Below are 23,929 nucleotides of genomic sequence, written 5' to 3'. Positions count from 1 at the left end.
TACTGTCACTGCCACATTTGTAACATCCGTTTTTCCATATTAATGTGAAAATGACATTGAATAACAATTAGATAATACATTTTAACTGGAGTGCCAACCCCTCTACATTCTGGATATTATTATTTCTGGATTGTGCATTTAAATTCACAGTTTTGACCAAGTGTGTGGTCGCACTACTTTTTTATCTGTGCCTGAATTAGAACAGGCGGAGCTGCAGATCTAAAACAGCCCTTAGATAAAAATTAAGCATTATTTTTTATTCTTCCATTCTTCCACTGCAAAAATAAGTAAATAAATAAAATAAAAAATAAAAATAAGTATTACAGCTGTAACTAATCAATTCTGGCAAGTGACCATGGTATAAATCGGATAATCCACAGCTTAAATTATTTTAAATGCGCTTCGCGTCGGGTGGTTCTTCACCTCCACATCGTGCATTTAAAATCATTTAACGCACACCTACAGCCTTGGATTATCCTTTACATACACAATTATATATAGGAAAATACATAATTTTATTTATTTGGTCAGTCATTGTTATCAGTGCATAAATTCTAAACAGTGTGTGGTATCATATGGCCTGTGTTTCTCCAGTCACTGTTGCAGACACAGTGCTCAGGTTATCATGAGAGGTCATTGCTAGAGCTACTGGTACTGGATGACTGCCTTCTCTTCTGTGCTTTTGACCGGGTGCTGCACCTTGACCTCGGGTCACTCCATTTCTCCTGAGAGAGTTCCTGATTCCGCTTGAGAGGCGACTGGAGAACCTCCTGACAACTCCTGCCAAACCTCTGCCCTTCTTCAACAAACCCACATCATCCTCCAGCTCCTCTGGAGACACCTCTATATTACCCGTGTACCAGAACACCCACCAAATGAGGCTCAGGAAAATGATGATGGCACCTGCATATATAAGAAAGTCGTAGAAGAATAAATCTCTGAATACACCCAGCAGTAATATGATGAGACCAAGTACGTCGAAAGCCACGGCGAGCCAGAACACGCAAGAACATCGCCCGAGACCACCCGGTGCTGCCTCCATCTCAGAGATTTTTTTTGTTGAATTTGGTTGTTTGACTGACTGTTGAATTGCTCTGTCGAACAACCAGTCATCTGAATTAAGAGTCTGGATGGGTGTGAAATCGTTTCTGTTTGTTTGCATAGGTGAGTGGAGCAGAGGAAGGAGTTCTCCGTTACTTCTTCAACAGTCGAAACTCACCGGAAGGGAGTGGCATAGAGCGGTGGGTGCGTCTTAACTAAACAGGCAGACTCACCTAGGAACATACGAGGGGCCTATGCTGCCTCGAGTGTACACTGCAGTAGCACTCGAACAGAGGATACACTTTTACTTATGCTGTATGGAAGCAGTGGTATTGATCATTTGTGGAAAAGGCTGTCTTGCATTAATTTGTTGTATATTGGCAAGTTTAAAATATATAAAATAAAAATAGTTATAACTATAGAAAATAAAACTAACTTTGTAATGCATAGTATCCGATAAAATAAGGCCTACTACTGGAAAATTATAATAAGTTAATATGGATTTTCATTCAAAGAGGTTTTAGAATCTTACTGGCATTTTGTTTAATTATTATTATTATTAAAAAAAAATAATCAATGTTTTTCTCATTATGTTACAACATTTTGTTGCATGCATCATTTAGTTTGTCACAATTCTACTCTAATTTCTACTCGAATTTCAGTTTCACTTCAGTTTTCAGAGTTTTAAAGGTGCATTAAAAACGTTTTACACATAAAGACATGAATAGCATTTTTTTTATGTTGAAAATGATGTTCACTCACATGAGATGAAGACTCCAGCCATATCAGAAACCCAATAAAAGTCATGTAATTAGCATTTGCCATTTCCTATCCTAGTTTTAACATTTTAATTAAACATTAATTTGAATGCATTATGATTTGGAAAATGAAAATGAAAATGTATTACCCAAACTGAATTGATATGTTTGGTATATTTGTGCAACAATTGTAGCAAAATGAAAATTTTAAATGTAATTTTCCTTAAATGCACTAACACTCACAATTGAGACAAACTCAAATTGCATTTTTATTAATGCCTCGGGATGAATGTAGCAAAATTCAGTGTGGATTTGAAAATGCATTGCAAGCTTTTTGCATTAACATGATCATCATGTCCTCATCCTGTTAATATGCATTTGAAAATGTATTCCGATGCCATTGTATTAACATGTTCATGTTCCCACCCTCAGTTTGGCTTTGAAAATACATTCAAGCCGATAGGATTAAAGGTGTGTTCAGTAGTTTGGAGCCATTTTTATTTATTTATTTTTTTATCCCCTTTTCTCCCAATTTGGAATGTCCAATTGCCACTACTTACTAGGTCCTTGTGGTGCCATGGTTACTCACCCAATCCTGGTGGTGGAGGACAAGTCTCAGTTGCCTCTGCTTCTGAGACAGTCAATCTGTGCATCTTATAATGTGGCTCATCGTGCATGACACAGTGGAGACTCTGCATGTGGAGGCTCCTGCTACTCTCTGCGATCCACACACAACTTACCATGCTCCCCATTGAGCGTGAGAACCACTAATCGTGACCACAAGGAGGTTACCCCATGTGACTCTACCCTCTTTAGCAACTGGGCCAATTTGGTTGCTTAGGAGACCTGGTTGGAGTCACTCAGCACACCCTGGATTTGAACTCATGACTCCAGGGATAGTAGTCAGCATCTTTACTCACTGAGCTACCCAGGCCCCCCAGTTTGGAGCCATTTTAAAAAGTTTTACACATTAACGAATGAGTTATGTTTTTGTGAAGTTTGATCCGAATGGTGTACACACATGAGATGAAGACTGTACTCATAATAGTTTTCTATAAAATGTGTTTTATTCCTCATGGTGCAGGTCACCCCCTTCAATGTGTTTCACTGAACGTCGAAGAAGAGAATCCTCGTGCTCAGTGGCTGCCGCCTGTAGATAGATACGCTTGACTATACTTAGAACATTGTTGTTTGGTGAAGCGAATAGCAAAAACAAACAGAATGAGCTTCACTGCCAAGTATGCTTACACAAACAAGGAATTTGTCATGGTGACAGAACACAATGGAACATACTTATTTATCGTGCTTTACTATTAGTTTACTCATAGCTGTACTATAGAAAAATCGAAAAAAGGTCTGAAGCAACTTGCTTCAAGCAAGAAGACAGAAAGTCCGGCAAAGGCAAAAAACTAGAGTAAACATTGGTAACAGTAAGGCATCTACATCTTCATTCGTTTCATGCAAAGTAGCTTAGCACAGCGATTGTTGTGGATTTTGTGTAAACCATGACGTTGGTTTGCTTGGAAATAAAATGAGTTCTTCAAATACAGTACTCACGGACATGCTAAATTTGATAATCAAAAACAATTCTAATCTTTCCTTTACCTTAACATTCTGTATCGTTAAATAACTGAGGTTTATTTTACATGAAGCAGTTCTCTAATAAAGGTAATGACTGTCTTTTGAAATAACGTGAAGTGTAGAGAGTCTCCAAAGATTATTGATGTGAGGGACAATAATAATCTGTCCTTAACAGTAGCATGTTCACTTGATTTCTGACGTTTGTTTTTAGGCAAAGCATTTATATTATAGGAGTAATAACTTTAGAAATGACCTCAATCTCCGACATTTTCCAGATGCAAATGATATTCCAAAGCTGACAGGGGCAGCAGAGACGATCATGCTGATCCACATCGATAGATGGCAGTACAGCGTCTAACACTACTGTAACATCGGTACTTAAAGTACACTAAGAAGAGCAAAGCAAAGGCTAGCTATAGAACTACTGAATGCCCCTTTAAGCCAGCCATATGCTTCCATACTCCCACGCTGCGTTTCCAGTTGCGCCACAAGGGAAGGCAAACATACTTGAGCGCCGATGCAAAAATGTCTGATGGGAGATGGTAATCACATTCATTTGGAATAACCAGGATATCTGTATTAAACCTTTGTTTAATGATGGGTATAAAAACAAAATTATTTTGGTTTCGCAGTTAATGATGGTCATTTGCTCTCGCTCTCTCTTTCTCTTTATAGTAGACCTCCACAGGATTTTGAGATTTTGCTGTTGTAATGAATGACATTCCTTCTAGCCATAGGAATAAAGCCATATTGCTTAAAAAAAACATATAACAAATTCTGTTAGATCTGCCTACTTCTTTGGTGTCTGTAGTACATATGTTTGAACCAACTGTAAGGAGTATGAGTTTCTATTTAATCCCTTGGTTGATCTAGAGATTAGACTCTTTGGTCCTTATTCCCTTCTTTTACTAGAGCAGGTGTCATTCAGGTGACATTCCTTGAAAGACAGTGATTTTTTCCACATAAATGATCCGATTTCACCCTGTTAGCCTATGTCTAGAAAAGACATTTCCTGATAGGATTTCCTGTTCTTTTTGCACTGTTGTGGATAACTCATAACTGTAATAATTAAAAATGGTACTTCGGAAATCTTATAGTTGTGTGTTTGTTTTGGCCAGTTACTAAAAAGGACTTGCTGAGTTATTAACATGATTATTTGAATGTTATTCAAATTCAGAAACTCATTTAGCAATGTTTGAAGTTCTTGAGTGAAAGTTTGGTTCTTTTAAAAACATTTTTATATACAAAATTACAATGGCTGGGTTCACTGTTTGACCTTCAAAAAGGTTAAACATTTTTTTAATGCAAGTTGCACCATGGGCTGCATGCAAGAAACAGAAATATAGTTTATATGTGGCTACTTCACAATTATGACAAACTTAAATGAAACAATTCTTGAGTTTTATTCACATTCTTCTCAACTGTCTAACAATTACCATTATTCAAAACCAAAATAAAAAGGACTTTCTGAAACTATTATGCCAAAATCATGACATAAATGTAGTTAATAACTAAGAGAAGATTTTTCTTCCTTGATGTCAAGAGGACATAAATGGCAGACAGCTAGCACAGTACCAGTTTGGGACAGAAGAGTTCATCCGCAAAGGCACAAAGTTGTTCATGTGTGCCAATGTATCGCTATTTCTCCTCATCTGTACTGTACTTTTGGGGCCCGTGACCCAGGCTAAGGTCACTGCTGCTGTGCCATCCCCACTCTACCATGAGAAACATAAGAATGTGGCCCAGATGAATGCTGAACAGCCCATGAATGCTGACCTTAGGTAGAGAGGAATCAGAATAAAATTCAGAAACTGCAAGAAATGGAGGACAAAAAGAGGTTAAATGGTTATTTACCCAAAAAACGAAAATTCTGTCATCAATTTCTCACCCTTGTATTGTTTCAATCCAAACACATACTTACTTCCATGCAACACAAAATGATTTGTTAGGCAGAATGTTAGCCTCAGTCACCGTTCACTTCCATAGCATCTTTATTCCATACAATGAAAGTAAATGTTCAGTGTCAGCCTCTAAAATTTTGCCTATAACTTCTCCTTTTGTGTTCCTTGAAAAAAAAGAAAGTAACATGGGTTTGGAATGACACGGGGGTGAGTACTGTAAATGACGACAGCATTGCCATTTTTTTTGCTGAACTATCCCTTTAATGCACAAAAAATGGTGATGACAAGATCATAAAAATGAACAGAATGCATATTGACAAAGCAAATGATACAGAAAAGGAAGTGCTTATCTGACTGTTGTCTGTGTTTATATGCAAACAACAGATTGTGGATATGTGATGACATAATGGTGTTACTTACCTGCATGAATGGCCAGTACATAAGTCCAGTCTAAAAGGTAAAAATATACAGAGGATGTAACCAAATATTCTGGATTTGGGAGGCCAAAATAAAAGTATAAGAATAAAAAAAAAATTGAGCCAGCCATGCTACAATATGCTCAAAAAAATAACTCTTTGGCTGAACTTAATTCACACATGGACAGTGGTTCCATGTGTTTAAAATAAGCTTTCTTAAACAAACCTGCCATGTAATCTCAACTTAAATACTTCAAGTAGAGGGAACCTAATTGAACTGAGTAAACCCAACTAAATTTGACAGGTGTGATTGTGAGAGATGACTCTCTTTTAATGATTAACAAGCTAGTGCAGTGAGTGCTAGTATGCCACATGCATGCTATTGAGAAACACTATGCTTTGAAAAGCATTGAAATTGCTCAGTGAGTAAAGCATTCTCAACATGTACCTGTGCTCAAGCTAAGCTCAAGCTCCACTTTTCAACATAATGGCAACCCTCAAAACTCCAACATAACAGAAACTCTTCTAAAAATCAACACAACAAAACATTAAACACTACAAGTCTCCCCTTTTACTTCCATCTTGCAAAAACATGCATTTTGTAACATTTTTAACATTTTCTCTCACTATCTGGTAATTAGAAATCACCAGCCCAGTTTCAGTTAACCAAACAAATTTTTTTTTTAAGATGTCCCAAAACAAATAGATTAAGGTAAAGCTTGAAATATGGACAAGGGAACATTCAGTAAAACTAGTTTTTTTTTTTTTTTTGAGTGTAGGTTAGTTATCACTTCACTTTTATTGTCACACAACCATATACACAAGTGCAACAGTGGGTGAAAGTCTTGGGTGCAGTTCCGAGCAACATAGCAGTCATGACAGTGATGAGACATATACCAATTTACAATAAACAGATTTAAACATCACAATTTAAAATCTAATATACACATAATTACACACAACACAATATACAAATAATAATATACAATATACAGTATACAATATACACACAATATAGAATATTGTACAGTATACAATACACAATATAGAATACACATTATACAATAACAATAGTATATATAGTATATATAAAATATACAGTAGGTTGTATTGTACTGTATTGACATTCAGGCTGTTGGTTGATAGTCAGTTGCCATTGTGTTGTTAAGAGAGAATATAATTTAAGACAGTCCAGTCATGGGTGAGCTGGAGGTCACTTTTCTTTTTGTTATAGCCATCCATAGGACCTACCTTATATGCATTAAAAAAAAACTTTTCTCACCAGTCTGCAAAAATGTCCTCCTTTCCCTCAAGGAAACTCACACCTGTGAAATAATTCGAAGAAAATAAACAAATAAATGTGATATCTTTGGATTGAATGGATTTCCCTCAAACCCTCTCAAACACATTGCTATTTCATACTGGAGACTTGCTATTAAAGGGGTCAAGACATAAGTAATAAAATTGTCCTTGATCTTTTGACATATAAGAGGTCATTGTACTTTAAAAATATAATGTAAGTTTCAGAACTCAAAACTTCCTCCTCACTGCAAAAATTGCATTTGTTCAAACCAAGCTGCCAAAACGACTTGTTCTCTACTTCCTCCACATTGTGATGTCACACTGTGTAAGAAATTTGCATCTGACCGCCTCCACAACAACACCTAATTTACCTTACCACTTCCGTGGCCCCGCCCAGCAGCGGTGAGCAGTCAGATGGCAAGTAGAGAGCAGATCAGTCAAGAGCAGAGAGCCAATCATAACAGTGGGCGTTTACGGTCAAGTCTTAAAGGAGAAGCAGCACCAAAACCGAGTGTTTCTGACAGAGTGTAAGAATGAGGGTGGAAAATGGTCATGTTTTACAAATATATGACTGTTTTTTTGTGCAAAAACACTTTACTGTGCTAATAACATAAGTGAAGCTAAAAGAAATTATTAAAATAAAAAAAGGCATGTCATGACCCTTTTTAAGACAGAGGGCATTGTGCACTGCACTCAGTAACCTTTTGTTAGTGTCATCTTGGACTTAGTGACTCCTAGTGGTGTGGATGCAGCATCATTCAAAATCAATAGTTTTTAGTTACAGATGCCATTGTAGAAAGTCACCATTCACAATCAACCATGATTAATTTAATCCAAGAGTGAAAGTATCCAATAACAAGCTGGTAACTGAGATTAAGCGAGTAGTATTCAGCTGGTCATGTGATCCCAACATGGCAGCCCCCAGGAGGGGACACCCTCCATGTAGAATAAAACAGCTTTTAAGGTTACTGATATGACTAGAGTCCTCATCTCATGTGAGTGGTCATGATTACATACATAAGTTTCAAAATTACAATTCATGTTTTTAGAAGTAAAACTTTATAATGGGGAAAAAATACTGAGCACACCTTTAACAGATTAGACGCTTGAAATACAGGTGAGAGCACTGAATATCCCTAATCTACAGAAAACCTTATAGATCAAGCATCAAATGTCCAATATATTTATTATATTGTAATACTATTTGGTCAACATTGATACAGTACCTGTGTAGAAGACACTGGTGGCCAAAGGTGATGCAAAAGTTTGGTCCAAATACAGTTTGCGGAAGATCTTCCCGGGAAACGACGTTCCAAGGCCCATAACCAAAAGTAATTGAAGTTACCCTGGATACTGAGGACCACAATCGCCACATTTCTCGTGTGCCTCCAGTTGATCTCATCTCTCTGCGTGAGACACTGATGGACAAAATCCACACCCGCGAACAAACATCCGTACAACGTGACATTAGTTATCCAGGGCAACACAACGAAAATTTGGTTTACTTCTTAAGCGTTGGAAACGTTTTCACCAGACCTGACATAGACAGACGGCCGTATAGCTAAGCTCATGCATATTACAAACCAAACACACTAATGAACAATTCAATTGAGCATTCAGTCAGTTATTTAGTCAGTTTGCATGGCTCTATATATTTAAAAGACGTTGCAATAAATTACCGGTTAAGTGTTTGACAGCTCATTGTAATTCTTAGTGTAGCCTACAACAGGCATAACGAGGAACTTTTGGTTCAGTCCATCTTCTTTAACATTAATAGGCAAAGCAAAAAAAAAAAAAAAAAAGCTTCCTCTCCGCATTCATACAGTCATCAGCAGTTTCTCGTTACTTAGTCAAGTGCTCAAATTCTGCATTAATCTGCCCGCGCGCTCCCGCGCCTTCTCGGTGTCGCGCTTCAATCTGATCTGTATATAATAGATATTGACCATACACGACAAGACAAGTCGAGTGAGTTGATTTTTATGTTGGTTAGGTTATTATTTACTGAGTCGTGCATTTTAATGCTTCAAATGTTAACATATCCTATTCTTATATAGGAAAATTGAACGCTATGCTCTGTAACACTGTTTGAGTGATAATTTCATTTCTTGATTTGCATAACTTCACAACCATCCACTTATTGATGCTTCATTGTCGTCTGTATTTTAAAAACGTTTCCTCAACGCCTCAGGTTATGACTGTTTATCCCAGGCTTTGACAACCACTGCATCATTTACATGTCATTGTTTTGGCAGAGCCCTTCTACCAATGAAGCCTACACAGTTAACAACAAAATGCATAACGCGGCGGTACACTGGCGAGGAGACCAAAGGCCGTTCTTTTTGAATGTATGTCTATGGAGGAGATGCATCAGTGTGCTGAATAAACTGCTTTTGTGAGGAAACAACTCATCAATTTACCGCCTGTTCGCTAATATTCACAATGTTTTACACTAAAAAATCCTTTTGGAGTGAACTATGTGTGGAGTTTACTACAGGAAAATTGTTTTATAAGAGAAGACGCGGACAATTTTACGACAGGTAGGTGTCAATTTACGGCTCTCTCCATTCATTTGAATAGTATCCGCAAAATGTGAATTACTGTCGTAACACGCTAGTTGACCGTAACGCTCTCTACTATGGTAAAAAAAAAAAAAAATTGGTTTTTTTTTTAAGTGTAGAAGATCTCTGGCTTTGGAGTAAACTGTCACTGTAAAGGGGCGTCTGTTTAGTCTACGTCAGCGCTGCCAGCGTGGAGAGAGACACCAGGAAGTCACACCATTCAATTGACTACACAAATGTTGAGCAAGGATACGTGAGCTGGATTTTTGTGCTTCTTGGATTTGTTTTCTTAAAATATAAAGCCTGCGATAACAAATAGGGACGCGGAGAGCCCCTGCGACTGGGCTTTCAACATTGCACGGAGAAGCCGCCCGTGAAGGTAATGTAATGTAGCATATCATTTCCTGAATTACTCTCTCATTTGATTAAAGTGCAGGAAGCCCATTCTACTTTATAAATGCCTTGCTATCATAGAGGTGGTGGTGGTGATGATGATGCGGTTTTAATAGATGATGATGATTTAATATAAGCCGTAAAAACTAAGCATTTGCTGTTAGTGCCCAGTGATTTCAATGTGAAAGTACTGCTCAAAATAAGGGTTCCATTTTTGGTAATCGGCAGTGTTGGTTACTATGACAAATAATAATGATAGAATGAGTGGTACTGAAAATTCAAACGTTGTGTTGCAGCGTGACGTGCACGAGGACAAGGAATGACACTAGATATCTTTCCTGGTCTGGACAAGGTGGTTGTGCCAGATGAGAAACGATTTTACTTTGTATTATAATTAAGTGAGCATTGTCATCCGACAGGTTTTAAAACACGTCTAAAACACACCCTGTATTCTGAATAACAGGAATCAATAGAACGAGTGAGAACAGACGAGATGGCAAGCATGATATTCAGGAAAACATTAGGCACTTATTTGAGATAATTTTGCAATTATAAATATAAATGCAAATATAAAGCATTTTTATGTGTATTATATATATTTTTTCTATTGTTTGCTTTGTGTAATATTATGCCCTATTTTCATTAAAGGGCAGAGACTAAATGTTCCTTCCTCTCTCATGCAGACAGTGAAATTGCCCTACAGGTGTAATCTGATGAGTTTTGTTAAAGCTTGAGGAATCATTTTATTTGATGTGATAGGAAATGTGTTATAGATCTACTTTTTGACCAGCCATTGTCATCAAGTTTGCGAGTTCTCCTGTATTTTAATAAAATGCCATTGGTGAGCAAGGACACTTGTAATAATGCATCATGCTCTGTATTTGCAGATGATGGACCCTACACTTGCCAAGATGGGGAACCATCTCTCTGATGCCATGAAGATTTTGGAAAGTGGAAAATTGTGAGATTCACTGTTATTTCCACCGTTATTATATTTGCAATTAGTTGTTTACTTTCAAACCCTCTTCAAGAAATGTTAAAAACATTCATAGGCCTCTAAAAACATAATAAATTTAAAGGGATAGTTCACCCATAAATGAAAATTATCTCATGATTTACTCACCCTCATGCCATCCCAGATGTGTATGACTTTCTTTCTTCTGCACAACACAAATGAAGATTTTTAGAAGCAAATTTCAGCACTGTAGGTCAGTACAATGCAAGTGAATGGAGGCCAGAACTGTGAAGGTCCATAAATCACATAAAGGCTCCAGTGGTTTAATCCATGTCTTCTGAAGTGATCCAGTTGGTTTTGGGTGAGAACAGACCAAAATATAGCTCCTTTTCACTGTATATCTTGCCATTGCATTTTCTAGGCACATTCCTGATTTCAAGCTCGATAACACTTCCTAGTGCTTGACGCATGCACAGAGCGATAGATGGCACTATAGGAAGTGTAACTGAACTTGAAATTATAATCGCTATGGAGACTGCTGATGTTGAGATTTATAGTGAAAAAGGAGTTATATTTAGGTCAGTTCTCACCCAAAACAGATTGGATCCCTTCTGAAGATATGGATTTAACCACTGGAGTCTTATGGATTACTTTTATGCTGCCTTTATGCGCTTTTTGGAGCTTCAGAGTTCTGTTCACGATTCACTTGTGTTGTGTGGACCTACATATCTGAGATATTCTTCTAAAAATATTTGTATGTATTCAGCAGATGAAAGAAAGTCATACACATCTGGGATGGCATGAGGTGGAGTAAATGATGAAAGAATAATTTTTTTTTTGGGTGAACTATTCCTTTTAAGTTTTCAGGTGTAATGTTTGTAATATTGTGTGAATGCAGGGAGACAGAACAGGTCAAAGCAAGAAGAAAGCTGAGTTGGAAAGCTATTCCAGGACCCTTGCAAGGAGAGTATGTGAGACTGATTTACATTGTATCTAAGCTGTAAAGTACAATTTACATTAAAAGTTAATGCATGTTATAAGCTATCTTCACAAATATTTCTCAATGTCAAAACCCTTTTTTTAAATCGCCTTTCTTTCCCCCTATTTCTTTCTGCAGTGGACAGGATGTTGTGAGCATACTCCAGCTAGTCCAGAACCTGATGCATGAAAATGATGACATGCAGGGTCATCGGTAGGGCACAGCATTGTTGTATTGCATTGAGAACATGTCATTCCTTATCTGAGTGGTGCCATTAAGCAATGTTTGGCTCTTCAGCAGGATGCATTATGTTGGAGAGCAGGGACACATGGCTCTGTTGGGACACAGTCTGGCCGCATATATTTCTGTCCTGGATCGAGAAAGACTGAGAAAGCTGACCACACGCATCCTGTCGGATACCACTCTCTGGCTCTGCAGGCTTTTCAAGTATGCTGAGTTCTCTTTTCCCAGGCATACAAACACTTTTCAGTGGTGTAAAGCTATTTATAGAGATTTGTTTTGCAGCATTGGTAAGAGGCTTCACCATTAGTTCCCCTCAGCAAATTTTATCAGCAGTGTCTTTTCTTGGAAAAGCATAGGAGGCAAAACATTCAGGGTTTTTATTACAATAATGATAGATTTAATGCTGAACTGATTTCACCAGTGTACTCCCATCATCATTTATCACAGATATGGTACACAAGATTAAATAAAAGCAGTAATGCTGTTCATTTGTATCAAGCATGGTTTAAATTATGTTTTAATCAGTTAATTTTAATAGATATGAAAATGGCTCAGCTTATTACCACGAAGATGACTGCGAAGGGCTGCTGAAGGTGTGCCGTTTGGTCATTCATACTCATTATGAGGACTATGCTACCGAGGGCTTTACTGTGCTCAGCAATAAACAGCCTGTTATTTACCAAAGTGCTGCATGCAGAGCTGGCCTGGGACAACATCTCTGCTGCCAGGTACAATGTAACCTCTAAATCACTCCTCTATGCTACAGATCTGAAATGGTTCACATTTTTACACTATATTACCAAAGTTAGTACTGTTTGTTTTGATTAGGCAAAAATCTTTTGTGTTTACTTTTCAGCTGGGACTGCCTCTGTCAAGTCTTTGTATTGTACCCTGTAACACGATGTTTGGTTCCTTGCACCAAATGGTAAGAAGTTTTTTTTTTTTTCTGTCATAATGTATGTGTGTGTGTGTGTGTGTGTATATATATATATATATATATATATATATATATATATATATATATATATAATATATTTGAAAAAGTTAGATTATGATATACATTAAAAACAAATCCCTTTGTGTGACAAAAGTTTCTTATTTTTGTGAACTATTCTTTAATGTGAAGGTGTTGTCTGTAAAACTTGTGTGTTTATGTGTTTAAATTGGATTGTCTTTCCATAGGATGTTGCATTGCTTGACAAGCTGATTAAAGATGATCAGGACTCAGGGAAGGTTCCACTGTTGTTGATCGCGAATGCTGGTCAGTTTGTCGTTGGACTTTTATTAGTTTTAGCAAGCAATTAATGGTCAATTTTGTAAGCAATCCTTAAAATGTAACTCTACTCTCAGGAACGCCAGGTGCAGGTCACACAGACAAACTCAGTCGTCTGAAAGAGCTCTGCGTTCAATACAACATGTGGCTCCATGTCGAGGGGTTGGTATCAGTTGGTCCCTTTTTTTAATATATATAATTTACTTTTTTAAATAATTAAAGGCTTTACGCTATAGATTACAGCCTCGGCTGTCATGGTTGGTAATAGTTGTTGTAATTTTTTGACTGTCTTTGCCACTCTCTCAGGGTGAATTTGGCAACACTTGCTCTTGGTCAGGTCTCCTCCACTGTCACGGTATGTTGGTGTGTTTTTTGTTTTGTTTTGTTTTGTTTTTTTGCATGCATATAGGCCAATATTTGTTTCCTGTGGCTGGGAGAGTGCTCTTATTTTGACAGCCCAAATTTTTCTCTTTCTCTCTGCCTCTCAAGGCGGCTACCAAATGTGACAGTATGACTTTAACCCCAGGCCCATGGTTGGGTCTGCCAGCAGTGCCAGCTGTCACTCTCTACAGACATGAGGATCCAGCTCTGGTCAGTGAATAGATATACTGACCAGTATAACTATGTACTGAACAACACACTGTAAAGAAACAACATCAAGAAACACTGATATGACTGAAGACTCCAGTCATATCAGGAGCCTAATAAAAGCTGATTTATTTTACGTGGTGCTGGTTGTCTCATGGGGCCGCCATGTTGAGCTCACATGACCAGCCTAGTACTACTCATTTTATCTCAGGTTATTGGACAAATTCACTTGCAGAATGAATACATCATGACTGACTGTGAAAAGCAAATTTTATAAAGCATTGATGAAGCATCCATGCCACTAGGTGTCAGTATAAATCCAAGACGACTGCCACATAGGCCAGCGCAACATGGCAGATGACTGAACAACAAATGACTGAATTCACCTATAATCCAAGAGTATGACTTATGTTAAAGGTGCACTCAGTAATTTATGTGTTTGTTATCCTGGACTCCTCGATATTCGGCCTGATCAAGAACACAACTGGGTAATTTTATGCATTTTTGGTACTTGCGTTCTTGAGTATTGGAATTGAACTTTGGCAGTGGATGATGACGTCGAACGAGTTCACAAGAATGTAAGAACAAATAAGAATGCATATTGAGAAATGGCATTTGTGAGTAGTATTCGGCTGGTCATGTGATCATAACATGGCAGCACCCATGAAGGGACCCTCTCCATGAGTCTTCATCTCATGTGAGTGCTCATGATTTTGTATATATGTTTTAAAATGACTGTTTATTTCTTTAGAAGAAAAACATTTTTAATGTGGGAAAAATTACTAAATGTACCTTTAAAGCATACATCATACTTTTTGTCCTCCCTACCTGCTGGGGGCAGTCTCTTGAGGCTGGTCTGACTTCCAGCCAACCAGTAGAGAAGCTGCGGGCTTTGCCACTCTGGTTGTCCCTGCAGTACCTTGGGCACGATGGGATTGTAGAGAGGATTAAGCATTCCGCGCAGCTAGTGAGTACCATATCAACTTCATTTAGATAATCCGATGCACTGTTGCATACGTAAAGTACTTTAAACACTACAAGAAATTTCCCTGACCTCATTGGAAGTTCACTCAATTGATCTGTTTCTCTGTAGAGTCAACAGCTGTTGGAGCACTTAAAGACACTGGCTTCAATAAAGACCTCGGTAGGTGAACTTGTCTTTATCCATTCAGCTGTAGGTTGGGAAAGAGTCTTGTAGAGTTAAACCACAGTCCCAAATTAGTATGTGAATAGGAAAGATTTTGGTCTCTCAAACCCTTAATTTTCACTACTTTGGAAAATTCTATATTTCCTCTGTCCTCATTTCATGGTCTGCTCCATCTCTTATTAAAGTTTTGGTGAAATCAACAACCTTGGCAGACTTTTTTGCCATTTACAACCAGAAATAATCACAAAATATATTTCAGCTGAAACATTTAGGATAATATTGATTAGATTACTGACATATTTGTAAATATTTTTGTTCTATATGATAATAAATATTTAATTCCTTTTCATGTATCACTGGCCTGCTCTTTCATTCATCCTATCATTTAGACAATACTGGCTACAATCTCATAAGTAAATACTATCATTTGAAATGATAATAAACTATCTATAGCACAGAGCCATAGACACAAAAAACATGTAAAAAAAAAAAAAAAAAGTATTTTTAAAAACATGGTCAAGTGACAACTTGCCCCACGTTAAGGCTAAGCTGTGTCATATATAAAACTATTTATTAATACATTATCCTTTTCCGGAGAATTATTTTGCTGCACATTATTCACATTTTATTAGAGATATCCATAAACCAGCCATAAATCATTTTATTATTCTGAATATTTCAATACAGTGAAATCATTTCCAACATTTTGGAAATAGAAAAACAAAGGAAAGTTTACAGAGAGATCACTTTTTCCTTTCAGTCATAAAATATAGGCAAAAATCTTATAAGCAAACACTTGTGTTCTGTGTCACCACCATTAGGATGTCCTTGACAGTGAAGTGTCTCTTCTCGAGGCTTTACACATGGTAAAGAGCAGTGATGTTCATCATTTGTATATGTTGGCGGTGTGGTTTGTGCCGTCAGCAATGTGTGTAGCTCTTATACATAATGTGGTAGTGAGCGTGGGTGCCTTGGTTTCAGGATGTGGTGTCTCATTCCCGGGTCCCTCCCATCTCCGGGGGCTCGCTGCGGGACGTGCTGGGCTCTCTTATACTCTCTATTGTAGGTGGGACCAGTTCTCTGCCTGCTTGATTCCACTCCACTCCTACTCTCCCTCCCCTTCACTCACACTGTTTCTCCACTGTTCCCTCCCTCCCTCACCATGTCACCCATGAGTGCTGGTGCTTCAAGGCTTTTATTCCATTAAAGGCCTACCAGTGCTACAGGCATGTACAAAACATTTAGAAAATGTCATTTCACAAAGCTTGATTACTTGTTGGGCATCAGTGCTGGACCTCGTTATGAAGAGATGATGCGTCATCATGGGAATTCTATGTTATAGAAAATCAGAATTATCTTTAATATGGCCTTTGCGAGAGATGGAGCAAAATTAAAGGGTGATGTTCCTGTTTGTAATACTAACACTAACACATACAAGTTTACTTTTTACTGTAAAGTTAGTCATAAATCAGCCATGAAACAGGAACCACGGTGAAATTAAATGTTTTTAAAGGGATACTTCATTCAAAAATGAAATTTACCTTCACCCTCATGTTGTTCAAAAGCCATTTGACTTTTTCTCATCCATTGAATACCAAAGGAGAAGTTTAGCTTCAAATAGCTGCACTCTTCCATACAATGAAAACGATGGGAACCAGTAGGGCTGGGCAGTATGGCTACAAAAATTATCTCAATATTTTTTAGCCTAGTGACGATATTCAATATATATCTCGATAATTATGTATTTGCTCTGAATTGGCTCAAAAGTGATATATATATATATATATATATTTTTTTTTTCATCTGAGGAACATCATTTTATCCAAACAGCCACTGTAGCCAAGTAGGCTCAATAGTTTAAAGGCATTGAATACAAATCTGTTTAAAAATAAAGGCAACTTTCCCCCCAGTTTTCCACTAAATGAAGGGAGAATGGATTTAAACATTTTCATTGATATGCACTTTTATTTATATTTTATATACAATGATACATAGTAGCTTAATAAAATAATTATTTACCTTAATATATATTTACTGAAACATTTTTTGTAAATTAACAAGGTGTGTAAAAATGACTCCACTTATTTTGGAACCATAATTGTGTAGCCCTGAAGGATCGTGAAATTAGTCTACTGATGCACTCCTTATGAAACTTAATGGCCAAATAAAAGCATATTAAAATCATCATAATATTCACTATATTGCTTCATTTTACATCATCAGCAAAATCATTGCGATTTATATCAGAAGTATTCAATATTTTGCCCATTCCTAGGGACCAAGGGCTGTCAAGCTCCAAAATGTAAAAAAAAGCACCATTAAAGCATGTCTGTATGATTTTTACGCTATATTCCAAGCCTTATAAAGCCATGTGATAACTTTGTGTGAGATAAAAGCTGAAATTTGCTCAACAGTTGTAGTCACCATTCACTTTCTTTTTATGGAAAAGAGCAGCTTTGAAATTCTTTGAAATTGAAACTCCTTTTGTGTTCCATGGGAAAAAGTCCTGCAGGTTTGGAATGACTTGAGGGTGAGTAAATGATGAAAGAATTTGCATTTTTGTTTGGTAAATTGAGGGATTTTTTTTTTTGTTTTTTTTTTTGTTTTTTTTTTTTTACTGATAGGGCTTAAGGCAGTAAAGAGTTACTTGGTTAATATTTTAAGGTTTTGCTGCCTTGATGTATGTCTTTAATGGTTAAACTTTTGTTCATAGTTTTGAGTCGTGGAAATGTCCACTAATCATTAAGGTAGAATACTCTGTAACTGAAAGGGTTGTATGTCCAAAAGCTGCTTGTAGTTATAACAAAGGTTCCAGCATCATATAGACATTCCAGCACAAATGCATGACCGTAGGTCATGTGCCACATTGTTCCGATTGACCTGTCAAACTAGTAGCTAGCAGGCAAAAGCCTCTCCATGACATTGCATCAAAACATTCAAATACGAAAAAAGTTTCACAATAACATGGCAGTGCTCACGGCATGGCATTAAGACCTCTGAAGTGTCTTATGTTCAGAAGTGTCAGAGGTTTTATTAGACCCTGTCTCTCTGATATTTGTAGGTGGAGGATGAACTGAATTCTCCAGTGGTCGTTTTCAGGTTTTCACAAGAGACCGGTGCACGTGAGTTTTTTTTATATTGTAACGATAATTAGAACGCCAATTTATCTTTGATCTTAAGAGAAGTGTTCAGTGCACTTTGAAAACACACTATAGTTTCTACATTTCAAAATGTCCTCCCTAGTAAAATAGACTAGCAAAACTAAGCTGTAAAAATGGCTCATTCTGAAATTTCCCATCTTTCTGATGTCAGATAGCTGAATATGATTGAACACATGACTGCCCACATTTACACAACAATGATGCCTATTTGGAAACTTGGCCCACCCAGTCACAGTGAAGCAATACAGAGAAAGTAGGATAGATACTATTATTTCTAAAGACCGGCAGAAGGATAATGATAAGCTACACACGTGTCCCTGAATGTTTTAGTCCAATTATAACAGTTTGTGCAGCATTTCAGTGCGAATTGTTTTGTGATCCTGTCACAGTGTTGTGCAGATTTTGCAAAGAGACTGTTATTGAAGGATGAACCTGTCTAAATTGTATTATACCTGACAGCAAACAAGTGTTCAATCATATTCAGCTATCTGACATCAGAAAGATGGGAAATTTCAGAATGAGCCATTTTTACAGCTTAGTTTTGCTAGTCTATTTTACTAGGGAGGCAGCCTGTGTGCAAGCGCAGCAAAGCTGTTACACATTTCACCCCCAAAGAGGGTGTTTACATAAGTCTTAAATGCATAGCACCAAAACACTTTTCTAACATTATTAGCAGATCTCAGGGGAAAAATATTATATGACTCCTTTAAGACTATCATTTTTGCAATACTGTTTGTTCATAATATCATATGACAGACAGATAGCACATATCAAATACATGGTCAACCTTCTTAATTTTTATTTCAGCGTCAAGTGGCGGCTCAGTAGAGGAATATTTTGCAGGGGAAAGAGAGATCCTCGATGCTCTTAACAGATGGGTAAATGCTTCGCTCATTAACAAACACTGTATTTATTATTCAGGTCCTATAGAAATAGGCTGAGGTGTCAGTATGTCTAATGAGATGTCAGAATGACCTGATTCTTTGATGCATTTCTTTCAAAAGAATGATCTCATTGCTGTTCATGTGATTTGTTAGTTGGGTGAGCAGTTGGCACAGCAGGTGCCCATCAGTGGTGTGGATGTGGTTGAGCTGGAAGATGAGGGCACATGTGTTTGTTTCAACCCCCTCATGACTGCTGCAGGTAAGACTTTTGGGAGGTAATTAAATATCTAAGCTGCTAGCACAAAGTGTTTGACTGGAGAACTGGAGAGAACCTGTCATTTGTGGACTCATTTTTTTCCTCATTAAAAAAGTTTTACTCCTAAAGAAATAAATAGTAATTATGAAACATATGTATAAAATCATGACATGAGATCAGTAACCTTATAATAGCTCATTTATGCTACATGGAGTGGGTCCCCTCATGGGGGCTGCCATGTTAGAATCACATGCCCAGCTGAATACTATTTAATATCAGTAACTGCTCTGTTATTGGACACTTTTACTTGTGGATTAAATTAATCATGACTGACTGTGAATAGTGAATGTTTACATTGTAACTGAAAACTATTAATTTTAAATTATGCTGCCTCCAGGCCCTTAGGTGTCAGTGTAAGTCCAAGATGACAAACTAAATGTTACAAATGCACTTACACTGACACCTAGGGGCCTGGATGCAGCATCATTTAAAATCAATAGTTTTCAGTTTCAGATGCCATTGTAGAAATTTAGTATTCACAGTCAGCCATGATTACTTTAATCAATGAGTGAAAGTGTCAATCTCAATAACCATCCTGTTATTTAAGGGAGTAGTATTTGGCTGGTCATGTGATTCCAACATGGCAGCTCCCATGAGGGGACCCCCTCTATGTAGAATAAAACAGCTTTTATAAGGTTATCGATATGACTGGAGTCTTCATTATGATGGAAGTGGTCATGATTTCCTACATATATTGCAGAATTACAATTTATGTCTTTAGGAGTTCATGTCTTTTTTTTTAATGAGGAAAAAATTACTGAGTGCACCTTTAAAAAACATATTTTAGAAAGACAGAAAAAAATCAAATTTGACGTACAGTATCCATTTAGTTGCTTGCAGTCTGAACAGCTGGAAAACAAAAATGACTTATGACCCATATGATTTACTTTCTTCTGAGAACACAAAAGGAAATAGGCTGAATGTGAGCCTCAGTCACCATTTACCTTCATTGCATACCCCCCCCATACTTTCCTTTGAAAATGCTCTCACCAATCACTGTGCTGTGTTTAGTGCTTGGCACTCAGGAGAATGATGTGGCTGCACTGGTGGAGAAGCTGGAAAAGATGATTCCAGTGCTGAGCTGCACCCTGCGCTTCAGACTGGACTTCAAAGATGAGGTGCTTCAACAGGCTTCCCTCTCTTACATTGAGGATCTGAGCTGGCCTGGTCTGGGTGGTGTGAGGTAAAGTCAGTTCTGAGCTCAAACACGTATTTATGCTGCATTCACGCCATATCGGAATTACCATAATTACAAGTTTACGACTGGTAAAAACCATTTACGTCTGTGTCCAACTCTGAGTTGCCATCTCTTAACTACAGTCATTTCAACAATGCATGAATGCAGCATAATTAACAGTGATGCTACAGGAAACAGCGACTCTAATATGAAAGGAAAGACTCCTGGCTGCAGGTTTTCACAGTGCCATCCAGAATCTTTTTTTTTTATTTTATTTTTATCAGGTATGAGCCCAGAAGCACAGATCTTTATGAAGATAAGAGACAACAGAGAGTGGAGAGGATCAATAGCGACCTGCTTAAGAAACTGAAGGAGCTGGATACAGACCTTAGCTTCTCTGTTGGTAAGTGACTGATGGTCCGTTTGATGAATGTTGACAGTTACACCATTGCTTTAATTCCTATCAACTCTCTGACTTCAAAACTCTTGTCTTCCATGCAGGCCCTGAGTTTTGTGAAGAGAAAAATTGCATATTTATTGGAATGGCAACAGAGGACCTAGATGTGGCAGAGTTAGTGGAAACCATATTGTCTGTTGGGAAAGACATTGAGGAAAGTGGAAAGGTATGCACTGATTTTTAATAAAGCTCTTCAGTCATTTAATAACTGAAGCAGATGCAGAGAATCTGATAAATAATGCACCTGTTTATGTTTGTGGCTAGTTATTTGAGAACATGACTGAAGTAGTAAGAAAAGGCATTCAGGAAGCTGAGCAGCAGCTTCAAAAAGCCAATGAAGAGAAGCTTATGGAGGAGGTGAGTGGATTTGCGTAAACGTCTGAGACCACATGGAAAATCTTTGATTTAAAACTAATTTAAACCTGTAAATAAGTAAAGTTTCTGTGTTTTTACAAATGTAAATGTATGACATAATGCGAGTAAGAAATATTTAAAATTCTGCTTTATTTGTAGGTCACTAATCAAATCAAATTTATGGCACTGACCATGTTAACTTTTTTTGTACAGAAAGTCAGATTAATTGCTTCCATTTGAAGCACACAAGATGCTCTTTAGGACATTCTCAAATCATGCTGGATAACATGCAGAATGAGGTTTTACATCAGGAGTTCATGCCAGCTTGAGTGCATGCTGTCATTAAAGCATATAGGGGACATACCAAAATCAAAGAAATTCTGAAATTCATGTTAAATTTTCACTTCAACTTTTCAGTTAAAGGGATAGTTCACCTCAATTCTCTCATCGTTTACTCACCCTCATGCCATCCCAGATATGTATGACTTTCTTTCTTCTGCAGAACACAAATTAAGATTTTTAGAAGAATATTTCAGCTCTGTAGATCCATACAGTGCAAGTGAATGGAGGCCAGAACTTTGAAGCTCCAAAAAGCACATAAAGACAGCATAAAAGTAATCATATGTCTTCAGTGGTTTAATCCATATCTGAGAGGTGATATGATAGGTTTGGGTGAGAAACAGATCAATATTTAAGTAATTTTTACTATAAATCTCCACCTTTGACCAGCCCCAACTAGTAGGTGGCGATATGCATGAAGAATGTGAATTGCCAAAAAACAAAAGAAGAAAGTGAAAGTGGAACTTTATAGTAAAAAAAGGGTTTAAATATTGATCTATTTCTCACCCAAACCAATTATTTCGCTTCTGAAGATATGGATTTAACCACTGGAGGCGTATTGATTACTTTTTTGCTGCCTTTATGTGCTTTTTGGATCTTCAGAGTTTTGGACTTGCATTGTATGGACCTACAGAGCTGAAATATTCTTCTAAAAATCTTCTTTTGTGTTCTGCAGAAGAAATTAAGTCATACACATCTGGGAAGTCATGAGGGTGAGTAATGATGAGAGATTTTTCATTTTGAGGTGAACTACTCCTTACTCCACTGTTATTATCATTTGTAAATGATTTTTATTATTTTTATTAAATTAGATAAATGCAAAATAGAAGCATTTTCACTTTTTTCTTCCTTTTCTGCTTAAAAATTAAATAATTTTAAAATATGATGGTCATGTGTGTTTTTTCTCCAATTATTTGACAGGGTGTGCTTCGACAGATCCCTCTGGTGGGCTCTGTGCTAAACTGGTTCTCTCCGGTGCAGGCTTCTGTCAAAGGCAGGACTTTCAACCTGGCTGAAGGTACAGATTCACAAAATATGAAGGGGAGAAGCACAAATATGAGTTCTAGTGAAGGTAACTTCAGTTTTATCTTGTCAGTTATTTCATAGTATCTATATTTTCTCCAAAGGTTCTCTGGACAGCACTGAGCCTGTGTACTCTGTTAAAGCCCAGATGAGTAAAGACGCCTCCCCTGATTCCTCTAAGTCCAGCACTAAACGGTTACCAGGTAACCTTTCATCTTGTTACAAGATCAGTGTGGCCCTAATTACACTAGATTACAATGATTGTAACTATGTCAACACAAAAAATGAATCACAGTTATGCAAAAACTTTGTTTTGACTGTAAAATAACTCTTAAAACTCAGGTTTCTCATACTATGTGATCCACAGGCCAAAAACTCTTCCGGCACCATGGAGCAGGCTCTGATTCTATCAGTGAGACCAGCTCTGTTGGCCAGTTTGAAGAATCATTCAGGGAAGCAGCACCCATCCAGTCTGCAGAGGAGGAAGTGGCTGAGGTCCCTCAGGAGCATTCTTCACATGCAGATGAGGAAATGATCTCATCAGACCAGCGTGTACCAGAAGGCCAAGAAACAGAGAGCGCAAACACCCTTAGATAAGACTCCTAAACGGACGCATCCATGACCTTGATGCCTTGAGCAAGCCACTCTTGAAAAAAAGGGATAGTTCACCCAAAACTGAAAATTCTTTCATCATTGACTGAGAAAGAAATTCATAGGTGTTTGGAACAATATCAGGGTGAGCAAATAAGGACAGAAATTTTATTTTTGTGTGAACTGTCCCTTTAAGAAATGAAGCAGCTTTAAATACAAATAACAAAACACTGGAATTTCATTCAAATACTATCTAAATATACATCCAAATCTCACATGCCCAGTTCTTGGTGAGAAGATAAGCAATTGCGCATTTTAATATTTTGATTAATCATATTTTTATATTTTAACCTTGGGGTCAGCTCACAATTGTGCACTGCCAGTATCTCTTTGCATAATTGGTGACTTTAGTTTACTTCAAATTTCGGTTATGGACGCTTTCCCGGATCTCATATATAGGCCTGTCTGACAGGTTTTTCTGATTTGTTTAGG

The 23,929-nt window shown here is 37.3% G+C and overlaps 2 protein-coding genes and 1 pseudogene across 3 annotated transcripts; 1 reads left to right on the top strand and 2 right to left on the bottom strand.

Moving 5' to 3' along the window:
* Window positions 1-571: 571 nt before the first annotated feature.
* LOC127450775 (transmembrane protein 238-like) lies at window positions 572-1,042 on the bottom strand. The gene has a single exon (XM_051715122.1). The coding sequence runs from the start codon at window positions 1,040-1,042 to the stop codon at window positions 572-574; it is 471 nt and encodes a 156-aa protein (XP_051571082.1).
* A 3,876-nt stretch (window positions 1,043-4,918) lies between these two features.
* On the bottom strand, window positions 4,919-9,568 carry LOC127450944 (mpv17-like protein; annotated as a pseudogene).
* Window positions 9,569-9,725: 157 nt separating this feature from the next.
* On the top strand, window positions 9,726-23,540 carry LOC127450310 (pyridoxal-dependent decarboxylase domain-containing protein 1-like). 2 transcript variants are annotated; one of them, XM_051714297.1, is made up of 23 exons: window positions 9,726-9,936; window positions 10,838-10,911; window positions 11,804-11,872; window positions 12,023-12,097; window positions 12,185-12,331; window positions 12,666-12,855; window positions 12,984-13,052; window positions 13,310-13,388; window positions 13,478-13,562; window positions 13,707-13,755; window positions 13,890-13,991; window positions 14,830-14,955; window positions 15,082-15,132; window positions 18,197-18,257; window positions 19,104-19,174; window positions 19,334-19,439; window positions 20,508-20,679; window positions 20,958-21,076; window positions 21,175-21,296; window positions 21,395-21,487; window positions 22,745-22,841; window positions 22,951-23,049; window positions 23,214-23,540. In XM_051714297.1, exons 2-23 carry the CDS (start codon window positions 10,838-10,840, stop codon window positions 23,441-23,443), a joined length of 2,286 nt encoding a protein of 761 aa, XP_051570257.1. In that variant the 5' UTR covers window positions 9,726-9,936; the 3' UTR covers window positions 23,444-23,540. The 2 variants fall into 2 exon arrangements, with proteins under 2 accessions (XP_051570257.1, XP_051570256.1); XM_051714296.1 differs by having other exon boundaries at window positions 9,727-9,936; window positions 12,182-12,331.
* Window positions 23,541-23,929: the final 389 nt, after the last annotated feature.

This window comes from Myxocyprinus asiaticus, chromosome 13, assembly GCF_019703515.2.
Source record: "Myxocyprinus asiaticus isolate MX2 ecotype Aquarium Trade chromosome 13, UBuf_Myxa_2, whole genome shotgun sequence".
Taxonomy (NCBI): Eukaryota; Metazoa; Chordata; class Actinopteri; order Cypriniformes; family Catostomidae; genus Myxocyprinus; species Myxocyprinus asiaticus.
Note: the sequence above shows the minus strand (reverse complement) of the source record. Positions and strands in the feature narration are given on the sequence as shown.